Below are 17,649 nucleotides of genomic sequence, written 5' to 3'. Positions count from 1 at the left end.
AGAGGAAAGAAGGCTGTTACCAAGCTGGTTGGGAGGAAAATGGGCCACGAAAGCTGACCATGTCAGAGATTGCGCGGCGAGAGCCGTTGATCCAGTCAAGATGCTCCGAAGCCTTTTAGTGGCTTAAAGGCTTCCGGGGCGATGGAGAAAGTGACGCATGACTCCTTAGACGGGCACGGTACTCCAGTACGGTAACACCAATAAAATTGTGCGGGAAGTATCAGACTCATTCGAGGCTTGCTGAGATCTCAACAGTGTGGACTCAGCAAGTCAACAGGCTATTCGATCTTTACAGTTCGCACATGTGATCAGAGGCAAAGAACGGTTGACCCTGGAAAGAACAATCCGTGGAAGCTGTGGAAGAATAACTTGTGAATTAGGAGTATGTACCAAACGCACAGCTCCATGAGCTAATATACAACCAACTGTTCTGAAATCACCTGCATTTTGGCCCTCAAGAACAATCTTCTTTTTGCTCGTTTCATCAAGCTAACTCGACCTTGAATCATGGCAAAGCGCTATCTAGTCGTTTTGGAGTATCGAGATGCATACTACTATCGTTAGATGGCAGAACCGGCTGGCTTCGAGGTCGTGTAAAGTCAGAAGGTGGAAAATGAAGCTGGTCCAGCACAGCTTGACCATCGCCAAACAAGTCATCGTCCTGGTTCGGGTGAATGTGTTTGTCCATGAGACGAGCGAACTCATGCCGTGTAGGTGTGTCGAAGATAAGTTGATCGTGTTTCATTTCAGTGTCGTGACTCGTTGGCATAGTACCAGCAAAACTGTTATGTGCCATAAGGGGCGGCCGTACAATCCTGGGTGAATCGAAGATCGACGGATGGTTCAAAATCGCCTTTTCGACCGACTCTGCTATCTGTACTTCGTCAAAGGTCATGGTTTCCGTGGCGGTAGCATTCATGACCTGACCGAGTTGTTCTTCATCAATGTCGAGATCATTCATATGGCCACTTACTGAATGCTGGGAATCCGCGTCCACTTGATGTACTGACTCTTGGATATCATTTGTGTCTTCGAAATCGGCCAATTGTGCCTGCAGCATATTGTGTGTTGACATGTCAAAATTTGCAAGCGATTCACACCGCGTTGGCTGCTCCATGGAGCATGAAGCGCCAACGTTCGATGCTTGATATGCTTCCGGAAGTGAGATCGCCTGATCCTGGTATGCCTCTTGGTGTGGACCATCAAATATGGTTGGTATGTGGTTCTGACTGGGTAAGACAGGTGGTGCTACGTGATATGGAGCTACACTCGTCGGCAATGCGAAGTTGAATGGTTCCTGTTTCATACCGATGTATGAGAGTGATCTTGGAGTAAACCCGCTACCCATGGAGTAGTTGTACGAAGTCTGCAAGGGCGTCAATCCAGTGTGGTACGAGCTAGGCTCATACACTGTCAGTGGTAACTGTGTCTGAGAATATTCTTCGTGCTGGGAGAAGCCGTCGAGGACGTCGGCGTTGAAAGAACTATCGAGCATAGTGTCCATGACTAGTGGTGGCAAGGACGACTCCAGCTTAACGGCAGGACTATTGGTGGTGTAGCGACTGGGTGGTGGCACAACCTTGTGCCAGGTTGTGATGTTTGCACCCTTTGTATTGGTTTGAGCAAAAATCCATAGCAAGATACCTATTCGCCTCTGTTGCATGGGATCCGCGTCTGGTGAAGGATAAGCAAAGACCTCCTGCATAATGCTTAGCTCACGGAAAAGGGTGCGTGAAAAATCTTCAGCCGCGGCGAGTGCGTTCTCTCGTCCTGAGTCCTCAGCTGCCTTCCTCTTGCCAATTAGGTCCGTAAATTGTGTCGCCCACCATTCAGCATCGAAGAACAGGTTAGCCATACCAGGCTTTGCAGCCCGAGAGATCTTGTGCTCTGTCTTACGAAAGCATTTGCCATTGAGATACATGTGATTGACAGAAGTAAAATAACTTAAGTTCGAGGGGTACTCCAAGTCGAGTGTAAGTCCGAGCTTCGAGGTTAGTGGTGGAAAATCTGTCATCAAAGAGAACTTCGATTTGAGAAAGATGAGCTCAAAATCCTCACTCGGAGATGCATTCATGACCTTCTCTAGATCAGGAAACTGCTCGCGCCAATTCTTGTAGTTCTCTAGCGGTAAGATTTCTGGTGTCGATTCCTTGTTCGTTATTCGGGTGTAATTATGTAGAGCTTCAGTCTTGCTGTCAGGCATCAACACATACATGTCGAAAGTAATCCTTGCCAGTTGGAAACGCTGGCGACGGGCAGCACTAGACCACTCGGCTCCGCCGTCGTGCTGCATTGCAGCCTCCATAGCTAGTTGTCGCTGTAGCCGCACTTGATCCGCGATTGACTCAAAGTAGAAATCAGGACCTGTTTCAGCCTTCGTGGTGATGTCGCCTCGTTCATCATCATTGCCTGCTGTCAATTCTTTCCCTGAAATTTCATCAGCCAAGAGTTTGACGAACAGCACTGTGCGCTTACATTCTGGGATATCCTTCAGTAAATTGCTAAGCACCTGTATGTGACTCGAGACCTGCTTCCGGTCACGATTCTCTCCAGTTTCCTGGTAGATCCATTCTTTGATGAGCTCATTTCGACCAAAATGCCGTCCATACTGAGTTTTTTTCTTCTTGCCCATGGGTGGAATATGTATCAGTGCTTCACCGGTCAGTAATGGCAGAAAACAAGCGATTGTCGAGAGCTCACCATTCTGGAATGACTCCTCAATGTAATCAGGCCAGACAGGTTTGCCATCCCTCCCGTTGTCCTGTCGCTTTCGATTAAGGTATTTTCTGTATATCGGATGTTTTAGCCAGGCCTTCTCTCGAATAAGTCGTTGTCTCGATGATGGTGGATGAGAGCCTCGACGGATTTTGCGGGCAGCAAGTCGTTCCTCGATCTCGTTGGCGTGGCCGAACTCGTACACAGGGGGTGGCGCCACATACTGTGGTTCACTGACGGCACGAGCAGTAGCACAGACGGACCTGTTGAAGTTAAAGTCAAAGTGACTCTTTGCTTCAACCGGAAAGCTCTGAGCGTTACCTGATATGCTTGTGAGAACACGAGACTGGTGTGTTGGCTCTCTGTTGTGACCAGAGCCAACAGATTGCGTATACCAGTGATCCATGACTGGCAAGCTGCTATTCAGTCTGAAAAGCGACCTGCTATGTGAGCATAGGTCAAGAGGCAGGCTGTTGCTTGGAATGATGCGAAGAATACCTTTGTCAGAAAATATGTAAGAACAAGTACTGATTCATGGTGGATATTTGAGGGAAGGCATGGCTCCCTTTGCTCGAGCAGTTTCTCATGATTTCGAAAGCCCATCAACCTCCACTAATTGACATTGTATGACCAAACGCCCCGCCATCGAATGTTATTGAAGCGACTGTAGCATTGTCTCTTTTGAGATGTTCAATCTCAAGTGTAGGCAGCCTTGCTGCACGGACCCCAGTTACTGTGGGATTGAAGCAAGGGGTGGTCAATTTCCGCCAACCAGGGTTTTGGAACAAGATTTCGACAAGCTCAGACAGCATGCTGGCGGGTGCTAAATCTGATACCACATTGCCGTCTGGAACTACGTTGCTAGATCTTTGTTGTTAGTGTAGTGGTGCCGGTCGTTCCTCCTGCTCATAACGACAATGGATGATCTACACAGGCAGGCACACGCAACGAAAATAAGGTTGACTGAGCAGGCAGGCAAGGTCGCCCAAAAAGCCGTGTTTGAGATTACCAGATGACAAGAGAGGAGGGATAGTGTCAAATCTTGGCGTATGCGGCTCCACTAGACCCAAGCACTTATGTTAGGTCATCATCTCGTGCAGTATCGAGACTGAACTTCTTTCGACCCGGCCCTTTGAGAGAATTGATGTGGACTCGGTTGCTCTGTTGTTCCACTTTCTTTTCGATGGCCCTGATCTCCTCTTCGGGATCGACATTATCGCCCTGAGCGAACTCGAGCACGAGCCGCCGACCTAAGAGATGAGTATTACCAAGGGCTTCCATAGCGTTTTCTGCCTCCTTCGGTGTCACAAACTCGGCAAATGCAAAGCCCCTCGTGGAATTGTCAAACTTGCGAGGGACGCGGATCTTCTTTAGCTCGCCATATTGAGCAAAGAGAGACCCAATGTCCTTCTTCGAGATCTGGAAAGGCAAGTTCTTGATAATGATTTTGGTTTGGTTAGCCTCTTTCTTGCGCTTTTTATCTTGTTGACGAGTCTCCTCTCCAGCATCATTAGACTTTGTTGACAACTGCACGATCAGACTGTGACCATCGACGCTGTGTCCGGACAAGGCCTCTACAGCTGCTGCGGCCTGCTCTTTTGATCGAAACTCTAGGAATCCAAATCCCATGCTGAGGACTTCGCCGGGTCTCTTGGCGTCAGTCCTGGTCTTGACACGCGCGGACACGAATCCGGCAAGGCTACCTGATATTTCCTTGAGACGCGCGCTTGTAGTCGAGAAATTCAGGTTCTTGACGAATACAGTAGAAGTTTCACCAGCGGTAGAGTTCGATTGGTCGACAGCGGGCTCGTGTTGACCAGATTCAGTTGGTTGGCGCTCTAGGATGCTATGTGGGGCCTTTTCCAGATAGAGCACAGAGCCTTTGATGTTCTTGTATGACAGATGTCTCAGCGCTTGGGACGCCGAGAATGTTTCATTATACTGTGCTAAGGCCATTGTTCCAGCTGGAGGCAGCAGAAATCGGGTCAAGGAACCAAAGGGCTCTAGCAACGCCCTCAGTTCTCCCTCGGTTGTGCCATATGGGAAGTTCTTGAGCAAGATACATCTCTCGTCTCTTGCCTTGTTCTTAAAGGCGTCTGTATTGACACCAGCAGAGAACAGATATTGTTTCGTCTCCTCGATCAATTGTGTTTCAGCATGGGCTTGCTTGATAGCAGCATCAGCCGATGTGGGATCGAGAATATCAGCTTTCGCCACGCCCAACCGATCAGCAATGGACGACATGACAGCATCAGGATTCATATACAGAGAATTCCAGCTGAAGGTCTGCTTCGCAGCATCGAGCTTCCTTTTAACCGCCTTCTGCTTCTTTAGGGGCATCTGTGAGATTTCATAGTCATTTAAGCCCTTGTCGCGCTTGTCTGAGGCAGGGAGGATGTGCATCAACCTTCCGTGAAACGTGATGCCATCGCACTGCTGCAAAGCTGCCTCGGCTTCTCGAGGCTCGGAAAACTGCAGGAAAGCTGTGCCTTTGCTTGTAGAGGTCCTGGCATCTTTGACAACGTGTACCTGACAAGTGAATTAGCGTTGACACTTGCAGAGAAAAAATTGCAAGAGGTAATTGTGGGTTCTATGTCAGAGTGAGAAGCATCTACTAAAATACTCTTTCCAGTTCGAATCATATGCAATTGCATAAGCTGTCCCTATCGGAAAACATCATATTGTGGGGGCAAGGAGAGAAAACAACAGCTTGCTTACCTCTTGAAGCTTGCCAAATGGCGAGAAACGTTGCTGTAGGTCATCCTCAGACACGGAGAAGGCAAGATTACGCACGAATAATCTTGCATTAGATATCTCGACCTGACTATTCTTCGACTCCTCCTGTTGTGTTTGAGAATTGGCGGCCTCCTCCTGAATGGTCTCGGTGTATAAGTTATCGTCGTCCTGATGCATTTGGACTTCATCCGGATCCATCAGATCGAGGGTTCTGGTTGTCCTGCCACGTAGCCAGTCGTTATCTGTCGCTGGTTGGGGAGCAGCGTCATCCTCCTGTTGAGTGTCTGTATCTTGAGATCGTCTGTCGTGTTGTGGCTTCTGTAGGGTTTCTTGCTGCTCGTTGGACGGTCCATTCCTGAGGTGTTCACCGTCATCAGCTCTAGATCTCTTCCTCTTCTTGTTTTCATCCTCGTTGCCCAGCCTCTGCCTCTTCTGGGACAAAGGTACAGCGTTGCCTTGCTTGTCACGACTCACTTCAACGGGCCTTGCTAGATCCACACCGATTTTAGACATGCGAATATAGCTCTTATTAAAATGCCTGGCCGCATTTTGAGCACTAGCTGGGTCAGCAAATCCGACAAAGCCTATGCGACGATCAGCTATGACATGAGAATCCGTGACTTTATATTGAGCGCCAAAGTGGGAAGCAAGTTGATCACTCGTGAAATTTGGTGGAAGGCCGGATACAAAGACACGAGTCGTCTCTTCGACAGCGGCTGCTGTCACGCCATCATGCGCAACCACTTTAGCTGGCTGTAATTGAGTCGATGTTTGCGACATGACGCTCGACTAGCAAGAGAGTCCAGGCTGACGCTCCGTAGCGAGATGGAGAAGGCTGTAACATCGAGAAGCACAGAGCGACGGCATGATTTTTTGCACGTCTCCAGGTGCAAGTGGCGGATGCGCTAAGGATAAGCGCGCCTGAAAACTGGGAGCACCCTTGCATGTGGCTTTCGGGCAACCGTTTGCTCCGTACTCGTATGTTTTGGGCCTGCGCCGGAAATGCTTCATATGAGTGGACCATTCATTTACACAACCAGATCTACGAACAACAATTACTGCCCTTCTGCGCCCTGCTGTCCTGCTCCTTGCCCACGTGCCGACCTTCGAGACATAGCTGAAATCCCAAAAGTCTTACCATAACAATATGGGCGCCGAAGATGTTAAGAGAGAAAAGCTCGAGCGTGAGTACATAGCTGGAGGCCATACAGGTGGCGCAATGCGCAGACACTAACAATATTGCAGCGCAGGTCAAGTCTGTGGATATGGTACGGCAGCTTTGCGCAGCTTGAACGACTTTAACTAATGCTTGGGAAGAGCGATGATATGCAGCAAGAAGCCATAGAAATAGGTATTGCCAGCAAGAACTATATGGTATTGGGCACGAGGTTGACGCAGATGCAGCTCAAGAAGCGATGGAGAAGTACACCATTGAAAAGGTAGACCTGGCGATCATATCAGGTCCAAGATCATGGTTAACAATCACCCAGGACATTGCGCAACATATCAAGCGAGAGGTATGGCTTGCTCGATGCCAGGTAGTGGTGATCTGACAGGAACAGTTCGACGCAAAGAAGGGTGCGACATGGCACTGCATTGTTGGCAGAAACTTCGGCAGCTTCGTAACGCATGGTATGTCCTGCTCCGTCGAGGCAGACAAGTATTTGCTGACTTTGGAGCAGAGACGAAGCACTTCATATACTTCTATCTTGGTCATGTTGCAATACTGCTATTCAAGACTCAGTAGGAGACCGGCAACAAGGGTACAAGACGGAAAGAAGCATTAAGGATACAAGCTGATCGTTGTGGTTCTTGCGTACATGGACTAAGCCCACTGCGCCTGACTGAGGGGTATAGTCCCGAGCTGAAACCTGGGTAGTAAGGCTGGATTGCTGTCTATGCTCTGAATTCCGTGACACAGGGGCCTGCCAGCAAGCAGTACGATGGTCTGTCGTGATCAATGTCATAGTATCTAACCCAAGGAAGCTTGATCTATAGTTTGTGCAATGCATTAATGCCTCAGGCGTTAGTGGAGCTGTCGCGCTTGGGTTTTCGGCTACGGCTGCACTGCAAATTTAGGCGGGTTTACGTAGCTGGCCAAGCGTGGCTGAGACGTGTTGACAATGAGATCACCTGCAACCTGCGACGGCCTTCTAGGTTTCTAGGTCAAGGAGAAGTCTCGTTCACACACCTGCGACAAGACTCTCATCATAGTCGTAAAATATTAATCGTCGCATAAGCTCATTCTGCATCGCCGCTTACGACATCCACGACCACACCCTTCAAGACTGCTTCGCATTGCTCAGAGTTGTTTGCGCTCGAAGATCTGCTCGACTAATACTTCGCCATCATGGCTTTCTGTATAACCTTCGGAACACAAGGTATGTCCTTTGATCAGCGCGCTATGCGCAGAGCGCCCCTGACAATCGTACAGAGTTCACCAAGAACCTCAAAGGCGCTGAGAACATCACAGCTCAGTGTCGCAACTGCGGCAACTGGTCTGCTCGCTGCATCACTCGCTGGCCCTGGTTCACTTTATGCTTCATTCCTATCCTCCCTCTCGCAACCCATAAACATACTGAGGTCGCCTGCCACGTCTGCAGATTTCACCAAGACATCAAAGATCGGCCTGACGTCCAGGGCATGATTGCGAATGGTGGTCAAGGTCAGCAGCCACCGCCACAACAAGGACCAAACTCAGGTTGGGGTGGTCCGCCACCACCAGGACAAGCAGGTGGATATTACGGGCAAGGTGGTCAAGGGCCGAAACCGCAATATCATTGAGACGACTAAGACGTGGACGTACGGCATTGAGGATCAGATTTGAAGTAATGATGAAGGAATAGTGCGAACCCATACTCTCGATGGACGGCGTTGCTACTACAGCGGATTGTATCAGTTTTGGTCGAAAAAAGAGCACAGTTCAAAATATTAATACCCTCTGTACCACAACCTCCATATTGGTGATCTCCTCCATCCTTCCCCTTTCCACTTCCACCAACGCCAGATGAAGATAAGAGCATACCAGAGTTACAATCAACACCAGAAAGTGTTGAACAAGAAACCCTTGCGACAAGCTCGAGGTCTTTTGTGATACATCCATGGTGTGTAACAATGAGGGGTTTTCAATAACTTGATCTAATCTGATGGCATGATCCCTACTGGTCTGTTACATGCGAAATGTTCATTCTGTTTATAGGTCTATTTTTGATTCTTTGGTCTAAGCTGGGATGTAACGATGTAATCAGTCATCACCTGCAAGCCTTTGAGCCTTTCCTCTCGGGCTTTCCCTAAGAATAAATTCACCACTGGCCAAGCATGTATACCTGCTGGCTCTGCATATTTCTTCACGAACGCCCCATCTTTCTGCATCTGCGCGATCATCTTCTCAATACCCGGCTCGAAGACTTCCTCAGCACCGTAGATGATACGATAGCCGTCCAAGGGTGATGCCTTGTTCCACTTTCCCACGCTCAATCCTGGCGACACAACACTGTCAGTCCTGGTAAGTTTCCCAGCATATTGACTAGCGTATAGGTGCAAGCTGTCACTGTTTAAATAGTCACTAGGTGTATTTCGGTTCAGTCCTGATACGAGATGTGTCCAGGGAGACAACAGAACAGCCAGGGCAGGTCGGTCCAGTCTGTCAAATCGTGGCTCTTTGGATAGTGGTCCAGGATGTAGCAACATGCTTAGAGCCAGTGTGGCTCCTGCTGAATCTCCGCTCACCACGATCTTGGATGTTCCTTCTGGTCCGAAGCTTTCCTTTAGAAACCTGTAGGCTGCTCGGGTCTGGTCAAACTGTGTTGGCCATGTTGCGTCGGGGACAAGTGTGTATTCAAGAGCGAAGCAGGCCGGATTCCGAAACCCTTGAGCCTTCAAACAGGTGAGCCATGCAACCAAGAATTCGAGGTAGAAGTAACTGGATCCCATTGAAAATCCTCCCCCATGGCAGTAGAACACAATCACATCTGGCTTCTCATTTGGCTCTGGCGCGATCCACAATCCTTGAAAGTCACGTCGTTTGACTTCGCTATACTTTACGGGACATGTCCAGTAGCCATGCCGTAGTAGTCGCCATCGAAAGAAAGGATGAGCGACCTGCTTACTGAAGAACACTCTGCCTATCGACGCTGGTATGGATGCAAATGCATATCTCACACAACGTATGACTATGTCCTGGAACAATGTAGCACTGCGACAGAAGGGTGATCTTTCTGATCCAGGTGAATAGTACCTTTCCCGACAGAGCTGAACAGGCAGCTGAATGATGAGGAAAGGCAGGACTTTGACTATGACGATGAAGAGATCGTAAGTCCTTACCTGCAGAAGCAATTGTGGAATGAGACAGATCACGAACACACCACAATCAAGCAGACTGATTGAGCCCAGAATTGGCATGGTGGACGTCTTCTGGTTGTGTATAAATATCTACCAGAAAACAACAATATTTCCGGACGCCTTTTCTCCATCCCGATTCCTGCATACTATTTTCCCCAACCATATGCATCCTGCAGTTTTGAAGTAGGATATCCTTCGCAAAGGGTCCCTTGCAACGTACCATGACCTCACTGGTGGGATAGCACATCTCTTGTTTCTGAGAAGAGAAGGTACGAGCATGGAGCGAATGCCTACTCCGCTAGAAGAGCGCCTGAACGTTCGTGCCTTGGTGCCTGTCCGAATGCTCCTTCCTCCATTAAATTTCCGAGCACGTGATGCGGCGACTGTCTGCATCACGGGCGTAGAGAGAAGTTAGTGACAGCGAACATATATCGAATACTAAGTGATACGAGCAACGAGCAGCGTGCACTCCGAGGCACATCATCTTACCACAGTCATTCCTTTTTTCCACGATGTTTCTTCAGTACTAGCCGCCGTGTATCTTTTACTCTGCGAATCGCCAACCTCGATCACTGGCCATTGTTCAAAACCTGTGCCTTTCGTGCAAAAGTCCCGCAGCTTCGGAATAGTCAGACACGAAGACCACTTCGCTTTACAAAAATGGCCCAAGGACAACCTCTCGAGCCTGACAGTCTTCTGTACAAGTTTGCGCAGTAAGACAACATTGAAGGGGAACGTCTCACGTGCTAACCTATCATCAGGAACGATCTTGACTTGAGTAAGATACCAGAGAAACTTCGCTGTAAGGGCTGCGGAAACTTTGTCCTCAACGCGTTTAAAGCAGCCTGCTGTGACAGTGGACTCTGCGAGCAATGTATGTGGTCCCCTGCAACACCCGCCTTGTCAGGTCAAGCTAATAGTCAACAGGCAATACCAGCTTCATCGAAAAGAAATGCCCCGCCTGCAACCATACTCCCCTAGTTACCAGTGCCAGCAAGGCGCTTCGAGGCACTGCGAGGAATTATCTGAGGACTCAGATGGCAAGCGCCGATGCTGCGAAATCTGCCGAGGCTACAAACAGCGCACCTCCTGAACCACGCGAGACCCCTATGGCTTCGGACATTCCTGTGAGCACTAGCGCCGCTGGCAAACAAGAAGGTGAAGAGAAGAAGTTAGAAGATGCCCAGACATCGCAGACTGTGGATGAACAGCCAGAGCAAAATGAAGATGTCATTCAATCAATAGAGGTAAGATAGTTTGGCAGGGGCTCGAAGATAGTTGCTCACAATTGATACAGGAACCGAAGACCCGTTCTAGACGTCCAACAATCGATTCCGCATCAGGTAATGAGCTTGACGACGATATCGAAATCAACGTTGGACCCGACTACGATCTGTCGGAAATTCCTGATGTATCGAAACGTAGTCCTCTTGCCGACGAAAACGATCAATGGCTCGGCGAGCAACATCCCTCCGAGAAGCCTCGAAAGAATTCTACCATACCACAACATCAGCATACACCTCAGAACCAGTCTTTCGCATCTGACGCCTCACACAACAATTTCAGTGGATACAATCAGGATTTTTCTGGAATGCCGAACGAGGCAATGATGAATATGATGCCAAACATGATGAACGGTGGCATGCAAAACTTACAGAACATGAATATGAGTGAGTTTCTTCATGTCTACCACTGGCTGTACTCCCCTTCTAATAGCTCATCAGTGAACCCCCAGATGATGCAACAAATGGCCCAGATGCAAACCCAATTTAATCAAGCGATTCATAGTGGACAGATGATGAATCCGCAAATGCTGCAGCAGATGCAAACTATGATGAACAGCATGAATGTGATGGGAATGAATGGCTCGAACTGGCCAAACATGATGGGCGGTGGTTTTGGCATGGGTCCACAAAACTTCTTTCCTATGATGAGTAATGGTGCTAGCTTCAATAATGGCCAGCAGCAATATCAGCAGAATTTCCCCAATGGTGATTTCGCCTTCAATAATACTAGAAATGGCAGTTTCGATCGCGGTCGTGGGGGTCGTGGTCGTAAGCAACGTGGAGGTCGCTTCGCCAACAACAACCAGTTCTCCCATCAGAACCAGTATGGAAACTTCAACAACATGCCCTTCCAGACTCAGTTCAACCAAGGACCGAATCAATATCAACAAAACCAATACGATCATAACATACAGGGAACTCAGCAAGCTAACAACGATAAAGTGGTTGAGCAGCATGCTGACGATGATGACTTTGCTCCAGGAGGTCAAGATGAAGTTCAGGAAGCCCTTGGCGACTCCTACAAAAAGGCTTCAGAGCCACCCGAAGAGCCCAAAGTCGAGGACACGCCAGCTGTCGAGCTCAAACACGAAGAGTACCAGCGAGAGCCCTCTCCAGCTGTGTCAGAGACTGTGCCTTTGGTGGAATCTCCGAAGCCAGACGTGAAGGAAGCATATATTCCAGAAGCTTATCGGGAGGACCTTGATTTTGCTTCTGCACCACCAACCGCTCCATCGGGACCATCCGCTAAGGACGTATCTTTCCGTTCTAGAGGTCACGGACGGTTTCCCTCAAGGGGCCAGCGTGGCTCCTACCACGGATCGATTGGCTTTCCGCCTCGATCTCCTGCTAGGCCAATCTCATCCCATCAAAATATCTCTCCCCCAATGAACCAAAAACCAGGTGTAGTAGGTGCTCCAACCGGACCTAGAGCGATGCGTGAAAAGGAAGCACCACTTCCAGTGAAGATCTTATCAAGGTCGGAAAGTGACGTTGGATTCAAGATTAGGGGAACCGCATCACAGGTCAAAGAACAGCGAGCTAGAGAAGAGGCACCAAGAAGTGTCACACCTCGGAGCACGTATGATGACTATAATGATCGAGATAGAGAGTCTTCTCGGAGACACTCAAAACATGATCGTAAGCATGAAAGTTCTCGTCACGAAGACGATCACGATGACCATGATGACCGTGATCGTAAACGAAGAAAGTCCAGGCGTAACGAATATGATGACTATGATATGGACGGAATTGAGCACTCTCACTCCAATTCCCGGGCCGACTCTCCAGATCCAAGTCATCGAAATGGACGACGAGAGCGAGACAAGGCTAGGGACAAGTACTCTAGTAGCACCAAACACAAGTCTTCGTCCCGTAAATATGAAGATGGCTACGATGACCACGAAAACGGCGACGACTACGTGGAAGAAACCAGATCGAAACCCTCCAAGAAGTCCTCGAGCAGATATGAGGACCGTGAGGAGCGGGACCGGAGAGACCACGAGCGGTCAGAAAAGGACAAACACCGCAAACGATCTAGACATGACCGCGATCGTGACGACGGGTATGAAGACGCGGATGAAGAAGAGTCTCGCCGTCGATCGAGAAAGCACAAGAAAGAGCACACTAGTCGCAAAGACAGAGATCGAGACGTTGAGACACCGAAAGATACCGACCTTGGCATGCGCATTACTGGACGCTCATCCACTAATCGAGCATCCGAAGTTGCACCACTATCACTGCAGCCTGACAAGGATCCCCACACTCTAGAACGTGAAGCACGAAATCAGGAACGAATGCTCAAAGAGCAACAGAGACGCGAGGCGGCGAATAATGCGAAAGGCGGCGGTCTCAGCGGTGGCCGTACGCGGAGCTACAAGTACGAGGACGATATTGAGCGACAATTGAACAAGCCTAGTCGTCGACGATAGAATGTCGGCCACGGATCAGCAAACTCAAAAAAAGCACGCCGGAGATTCAAGTGACTCGTCCGTATTTATTATTACAATAAACACGTCTTTGGAGATGCAGGCACGAGTCCAGCATGCTCGAAGGAATCAAGCAAAGGACAATCACAAGAAACGCTCGCTTGGCACCAAGTCAGAAGCATCGTGTGTTACGACCGCACTGGGTGAACGGCTGACCCTGTATTTGAGGACGAGCACCAAAAACTTCACGAGCAATATCCTTCAGAGATTTCCGACATTGAGTGAAAGTCTTACATACTTAGGCATCGTCACCCTTGCAGCGACTGAAGCGCAATCTCGCTATATTGAGCAGAGCAAGAAGGACTTCCATCTACTTAAGCTGCGATCTAAGTCGGTTGGCTCACACGCATCTGATTCTCCACCTGGTCGCCTAAAAATCCGAAACATTACCTCCACTACCTTCTTCACTCGTTAAGAGGGTTTGTGAGTAGAACGCCACGGCAGAAGCAGTGATCGAAGCTGAAATGCAACCTTAACCTCAATACAAATCTAGCATCCGGCTACACAGTAGGCAGTGCAGCCTCATTCTCACATTATCCAAGAAGCTCTAACACGCCTCCCGTGGTGGCAATTCAAGCGAGACAAGTCTACAGTCGACTTAAGAACTTTGCTCTGCGAATCTGCAGAGAGACACGACGAAGATATAGGTCATTCACTACGTGCATACCACATATCAATCAGCCGAATCCGCCTTTTCTCACTCAAGTTTGTCCATATCAGACCGACGATATTGAGGCTACAGCAGGCAGAGACAACGCGTTTCCAAACGAAAGAGTCGCTTTATTCTTCGACCATTGATCAGCACGTCAAAAGACTGTAGTACCTCTAAGATGAAACGAACTGCGTGTTTAGTGCTTGCTGTATAACACATCAAAATACATAGTTGAAAAGACTAAAAATAAGAATAATGTATAAACACGAAAATCTTCGTTGGTTCTCCTGATAGACGGTTCTGACTCGAGCGTATTTTCCTTCGTGTTATGGTGCATTGTGAATATGCCTATTTCATTTTCGAGTCCGGGTATATATACGACAAGCCGAGGAGATTTCTGAGTACGTACTCGTCATGCCACGGATGGTGTCAACTGCTTGCTGGGCTTTTAGTGCAGCACAGGCAAACATGTCTGTAGAGTTGATCTGAATCTTTGCGCTCCATGAGATGGCGCAGCTACATGAATAGAGTTGCGACTTGAATCTCATGGTGATACTGAGGCCTGTGAGAGCTGATTCATGTTAGGCAGGCATATCGGGTGTATCTCCAGATAGTCAATAGCTTAGCTTAGCTCGAAGAGGGCCACGTAAAGGGGTCTGAGCCCAGTCTTGACATGTCCTCGTGGCATGGGAAGGAGAATCTTTGCTGCACACGAATGCAGTAGTGATGGTAGCCGGGGACTTCGTCGCAACCTTAGCGAAAGGGGTATTCAGCTTCAGTGGCTTGTTCAACTGACGAGGAATTCGGAGTTTGCTATACGAACGAAGATGTCGGGTAGACCAATCCATTCGTGGATGTCAACGCATGATTTCGAGCCAAATCAGCGCTGTCAGGATGTTCGTATCAGGTTGACAACAGATAGGCATCCTCGTCAATTTCGTCTGTGGAGTCGTCCTGTAAACTCGAGTCATCTGTAGTCTTGGAAGTCAGCGTGTACCCTGTACCATCGTATCGACCATCAGGGAATGTCGCCGCAGGTTTCCAACCCTCTTCAGCCTGCTGACCATAACCTTCACTTTCGGCGATGACGCCGACGTGCCAGTCAACTTGCGAGCCACCAGTCGGTGCATAGGCAGACAAATGCCTTATACCCGGAGGAGCCTTCACTCCATAGATGATCTTGAAATTGTCCAACTCTCTCGCGATCTCGTCTCCTGATATCTGTTAGCTGAGAACACCGCAATATGCGTAGACACAAACCTGTAAGTGCGCAGCCGTGATCCTCTAATTTCTCCACCACGGGCCGCAAAAGATGCGCCGCAGCAAGATAGCTCCCGTCCTTGATCAGTGCTCCGTTCGACCAAATGCAGACGATGAGAAGGATAATGAATTGGACAGTGGGCACCACGCACAGAAGTGGAATCGTATATCTCCACTCCACTTCTAGAGCCACACCAGCTTTTGGTGCCTGACCTTCGACAACTTTCCTAGGCCCAAGGTCGTCCATTGCTGCTATGACATCGATTGCAAATGTAGCTACTTGCCAGGCACGAAAACTTGGGTCCTGGTAAGCCTCATATCCATCCCACGAGTAAGGAGAACCTGGTGGATATGTCCTGTATTGAAGTGGGTTGCCATCCGTGAACCAAGTGCCTGACCATCCGATACCGCCTGCAATTATTCTTGCCAAGTCGTCCTCGAGTGTACAATCTCTGGCGCGCGTGCAGGTATTTGCATTGTGGACAACATCAATAGTAGTGTTGCAAGTGAGGAGGTGAGGTACGGCCTCAGATTGTGTGTCATTGTCGTAGCTTGCAGAGTCCAATACTAACATACTCGTGCAGCGGTCGCCACACCCAGAATTGGAGCTATTACTCATGTAGGTGGACGTCAACGTAGTTTGACTTTGTACGTAGATGGTCTGATTATTGCCTAGCACATTTTTGTAACTCAACCATTGATCACTTCCATCAGTCTTGATATAGCCGCCACTGATAATCTCGAGCTCCACGCAGGTCGCATTCGCCGCTATCCAACGTCGTGAGGTATCGAAGACAGGATTATTCGCATTGACATCGACAGCCGCATCAACGAAGTTATAGAAGAAGGTCGAATTATCAGCAGTATAGATGTTTTCGAAGCCTTCGTCGCCTTTCCCTAATGGCCAGTTATACTGAATCGGGTAATTTTGGCCAACAAGCCCGAAGTAATTAGCAGCGGCAGTACGGTCGACGTAACCCGCAGTGTTATAACTGGGATCTTGGTAAATGTTGCTGAGATCGACAACTGAGACGTTGCCGTAGATATGGTCAACATTTTGAGACGCGTCGATGGAATACGTCAACCCAAGAAGACCGATACAGATCTGAAGCCCAATGAAGACGAAGAAAGAGACTATACAGAGAATCTGGGTTTTGCTTAGCCGAAAGCGTCCGGACGTTCGACTTGCCCACAGTAGCTTCAATACCTTTGACTGCGAGTCACAGTTCATGATGAGCTCAAACTCTTGAAGGTCTCGGTATTTGGAGGCAAGAAGCCTCCAACTCAATAACTTGCAGTAGGATTTCAAGGCTGCAACGACAGCTAAGCTTAGTGCCAGCGAGAGTAAAGTAATGGCGGCGTTGAACGAGTACTTCTGCAAACCACAAAGTCAGTCGACGGAAGAACGAGTTGTCGTCGTTTCTTAGTTCATGTTGTTTGAGGTCGCCGTTGTGAATGAAACTTACCTCAGCTTTAGAAACAGTTGGCTGACGACTGAAGCCATACAGAACGGCGAACTCACATAGCACAAGACCGAGAGTCAGGAGCCATTGCAAAAACCCATTGACAAACGTTCGTCGCAGTTGCTTGCTTCTGTCGAAGTAGCGTACTGTCGAGGGTCCTTGACCCGGAAGGCCGATAGATTGCTCATGTTGCCAGGGTGCAGCAAATTGTGGTATACGAAGGTTAGAAACGGGGTTTCCAAGAAGAGAGAAGCGAGAGCTCTTTCGTCGACCTGATTGAGGTCTTTGGCGGTGCGACCTTTCAACCCGTGGGAGATCTGCAAGAGCAACGTAAGTGACTTCTGGGTTATAGGCTGACTTGACAGATTCCCATCTTGATGGTGTTTGAGCAGGCTGAAACCTTTGACTGTGGTCGGAATGACGCGTTGACTGCTGGTGTACATCATCGAGCATATAGTCGTCGTTTTGGTGTAGAGCCTGAAATCCTTGAGACCTCATCCTGTCAATCTTTGTTCAGCAGCTCTCATCATTAACAGGCCATTGAGTTGAAGGGAATATGCGAGTTACCGCACGGGTCGCCAGTATAGGCGACACATGATACATGTGCTTTGAATGATTCTTTAGGGCCAAACGGCCATCCTGATCGACCAGCTACATGCTAGACAGCTTCTGCTGTAACTAAACGTTAGTCCGCAGAAAGCATGCGGTTT

The 17,649-nt window shown here is 48.9% G+C and overlaps 6 protein-coding genes across 6 annotated transcripts; 2 read left to right on the top strand and 4 right to left on the bottom strand.

Annotated features, from left to right (window-relative positions):
* Positions 1–505: 505 nt before the first annotated feature.
* Positions 506–3,121, bottom strand: LTR64_008231 (uncharacterized protein; the record flags this gene model as incomplete). The annotated part of the gene is made up of 3 exons (XM_064902546.1): positions 506–2,427; positions 2,476–2,652; positions 2,701–3,121. 3 exons carry the CDS (start codon positions 3,119–3,121, stop codon positions 506–508), a joined length of 2,520 nt encoding a protein of 839 aa, XP_064751022.1.
* A 668-nt stretch (positions 3,122–3,789) lies between these two features.
* Positions 3,790–6,231, bottom strand: MRD1 (Multiple RNA-binding domain-containing protein 1; the record flags this gene model as incomplete). Its single annotated transcript, XM_064902545.1, has 2 exons — positions 3,790–5,244; positions 5,434–6,231. The coding sequence occupies 2 exons, from the start codon at positions 6,229–6,231 to the stop codon at positions 3,790–3,792; spliced, it is 2,253 nt and encodes a 750-aa protein (XP_064751021.1).
* Positions 6,232–7,801: 1,570 nt separating this feature from the next.
* Positions 7,802–8,235, top strand: LTR64_008229 (uncharacterized protein; the record flags this gene model as incomplete). The annotated part of the gene is given in 2 exon segments (XM_064902544.1): positions 7,802–7,832; positions 7,850–8,235. 2 exon segments carry the CDS (start codon positions 7,802–7,804, stop codon positions 8,233–8,235), a joined length of 417 nt encoding a protein of 138 aa, XP_064751020.1.
* Positions 8,236–8,652: 417 nt separating this feature from the next.
* Positions 8,653–9,852, bottom strand: LTR64_008228 (uncharacterized protein; the record flags this gene model as incomplete). Its single annotated transcript, XM_064902543.1, has 2 exons — positions 8,653–9,630; positions 9,775–9,852. 2 exons carry the CDS (start codon positions 9,850–9,852, stop codon positions 8,653–8,655), a joined length of 1,056 nt encoding a protein of 351 aa, XP_064751019.1.
* A 600-nt stretch (positions 9,853–10,452) lies between these two features.
* On the top strand, positions 10,453–13,507 carry LTR64_008227 (uncharacterized protein; the record flags this gene model as incomplete). Its single annotated transcript, XM_064902542.1, has 5 exons — positions 10,453–10,505; positions 10,554–10,666; positions 10,720–11,039; positions 11,090–11,462; positions 11,517–13,507. The coding sequence occupies 5 exons, from the start codon at positions 10,453–10,455 to the stop codon at positions 13,505–13,507; spliced, it is 2,850 nt and encodes a 949-aa protein (XP_064751018.1).
* Positions 13,508–15,119: 1,612 nt separating this feature from the next.
* LTR64_008226 (uncharacterized protein) lies at positions 15,120–17,382 on the bottom strand (the record flags this gene model as incomplete). The annotated part of the gene is given in 4 exon segments (XM_064902541.1): positions 15,120–15,430; positions 15,477–16,851; positions 16,943–17,069; positions 17,087–17,382. The coding sequence occupies 4 exon segments, from the start codon at positions 17,380–17,382 to the stop codon at positions 15,120–15,122; spliced, it is 2,109 nt and encodes a 702-aa protein (XP_064751017.1).
* Positions 17,383–17,649: the final 267 nt, after the last annotated feature.

Source organism: Lithohypha guttulata (assembly GCF_036872675.1).
Source record: "Lithohypha guttulata strain CCFEE 5908 chromosome Unknown scaffold_8, whole genome shotgun sequence".
NCBI classification, from domain to species: Eukaryota; Fungi; Ascomycota; class Eurotiomycetes; order Chaetothyriales; family Trichomeriaceae; genus Lithohypha; species Lithohypha guttulata.
The sequence above is the reverse complement of the archived record's forward strand: the minus strand, read 5'-3'. Positions and strand labels throughout refer to the sequence as shown.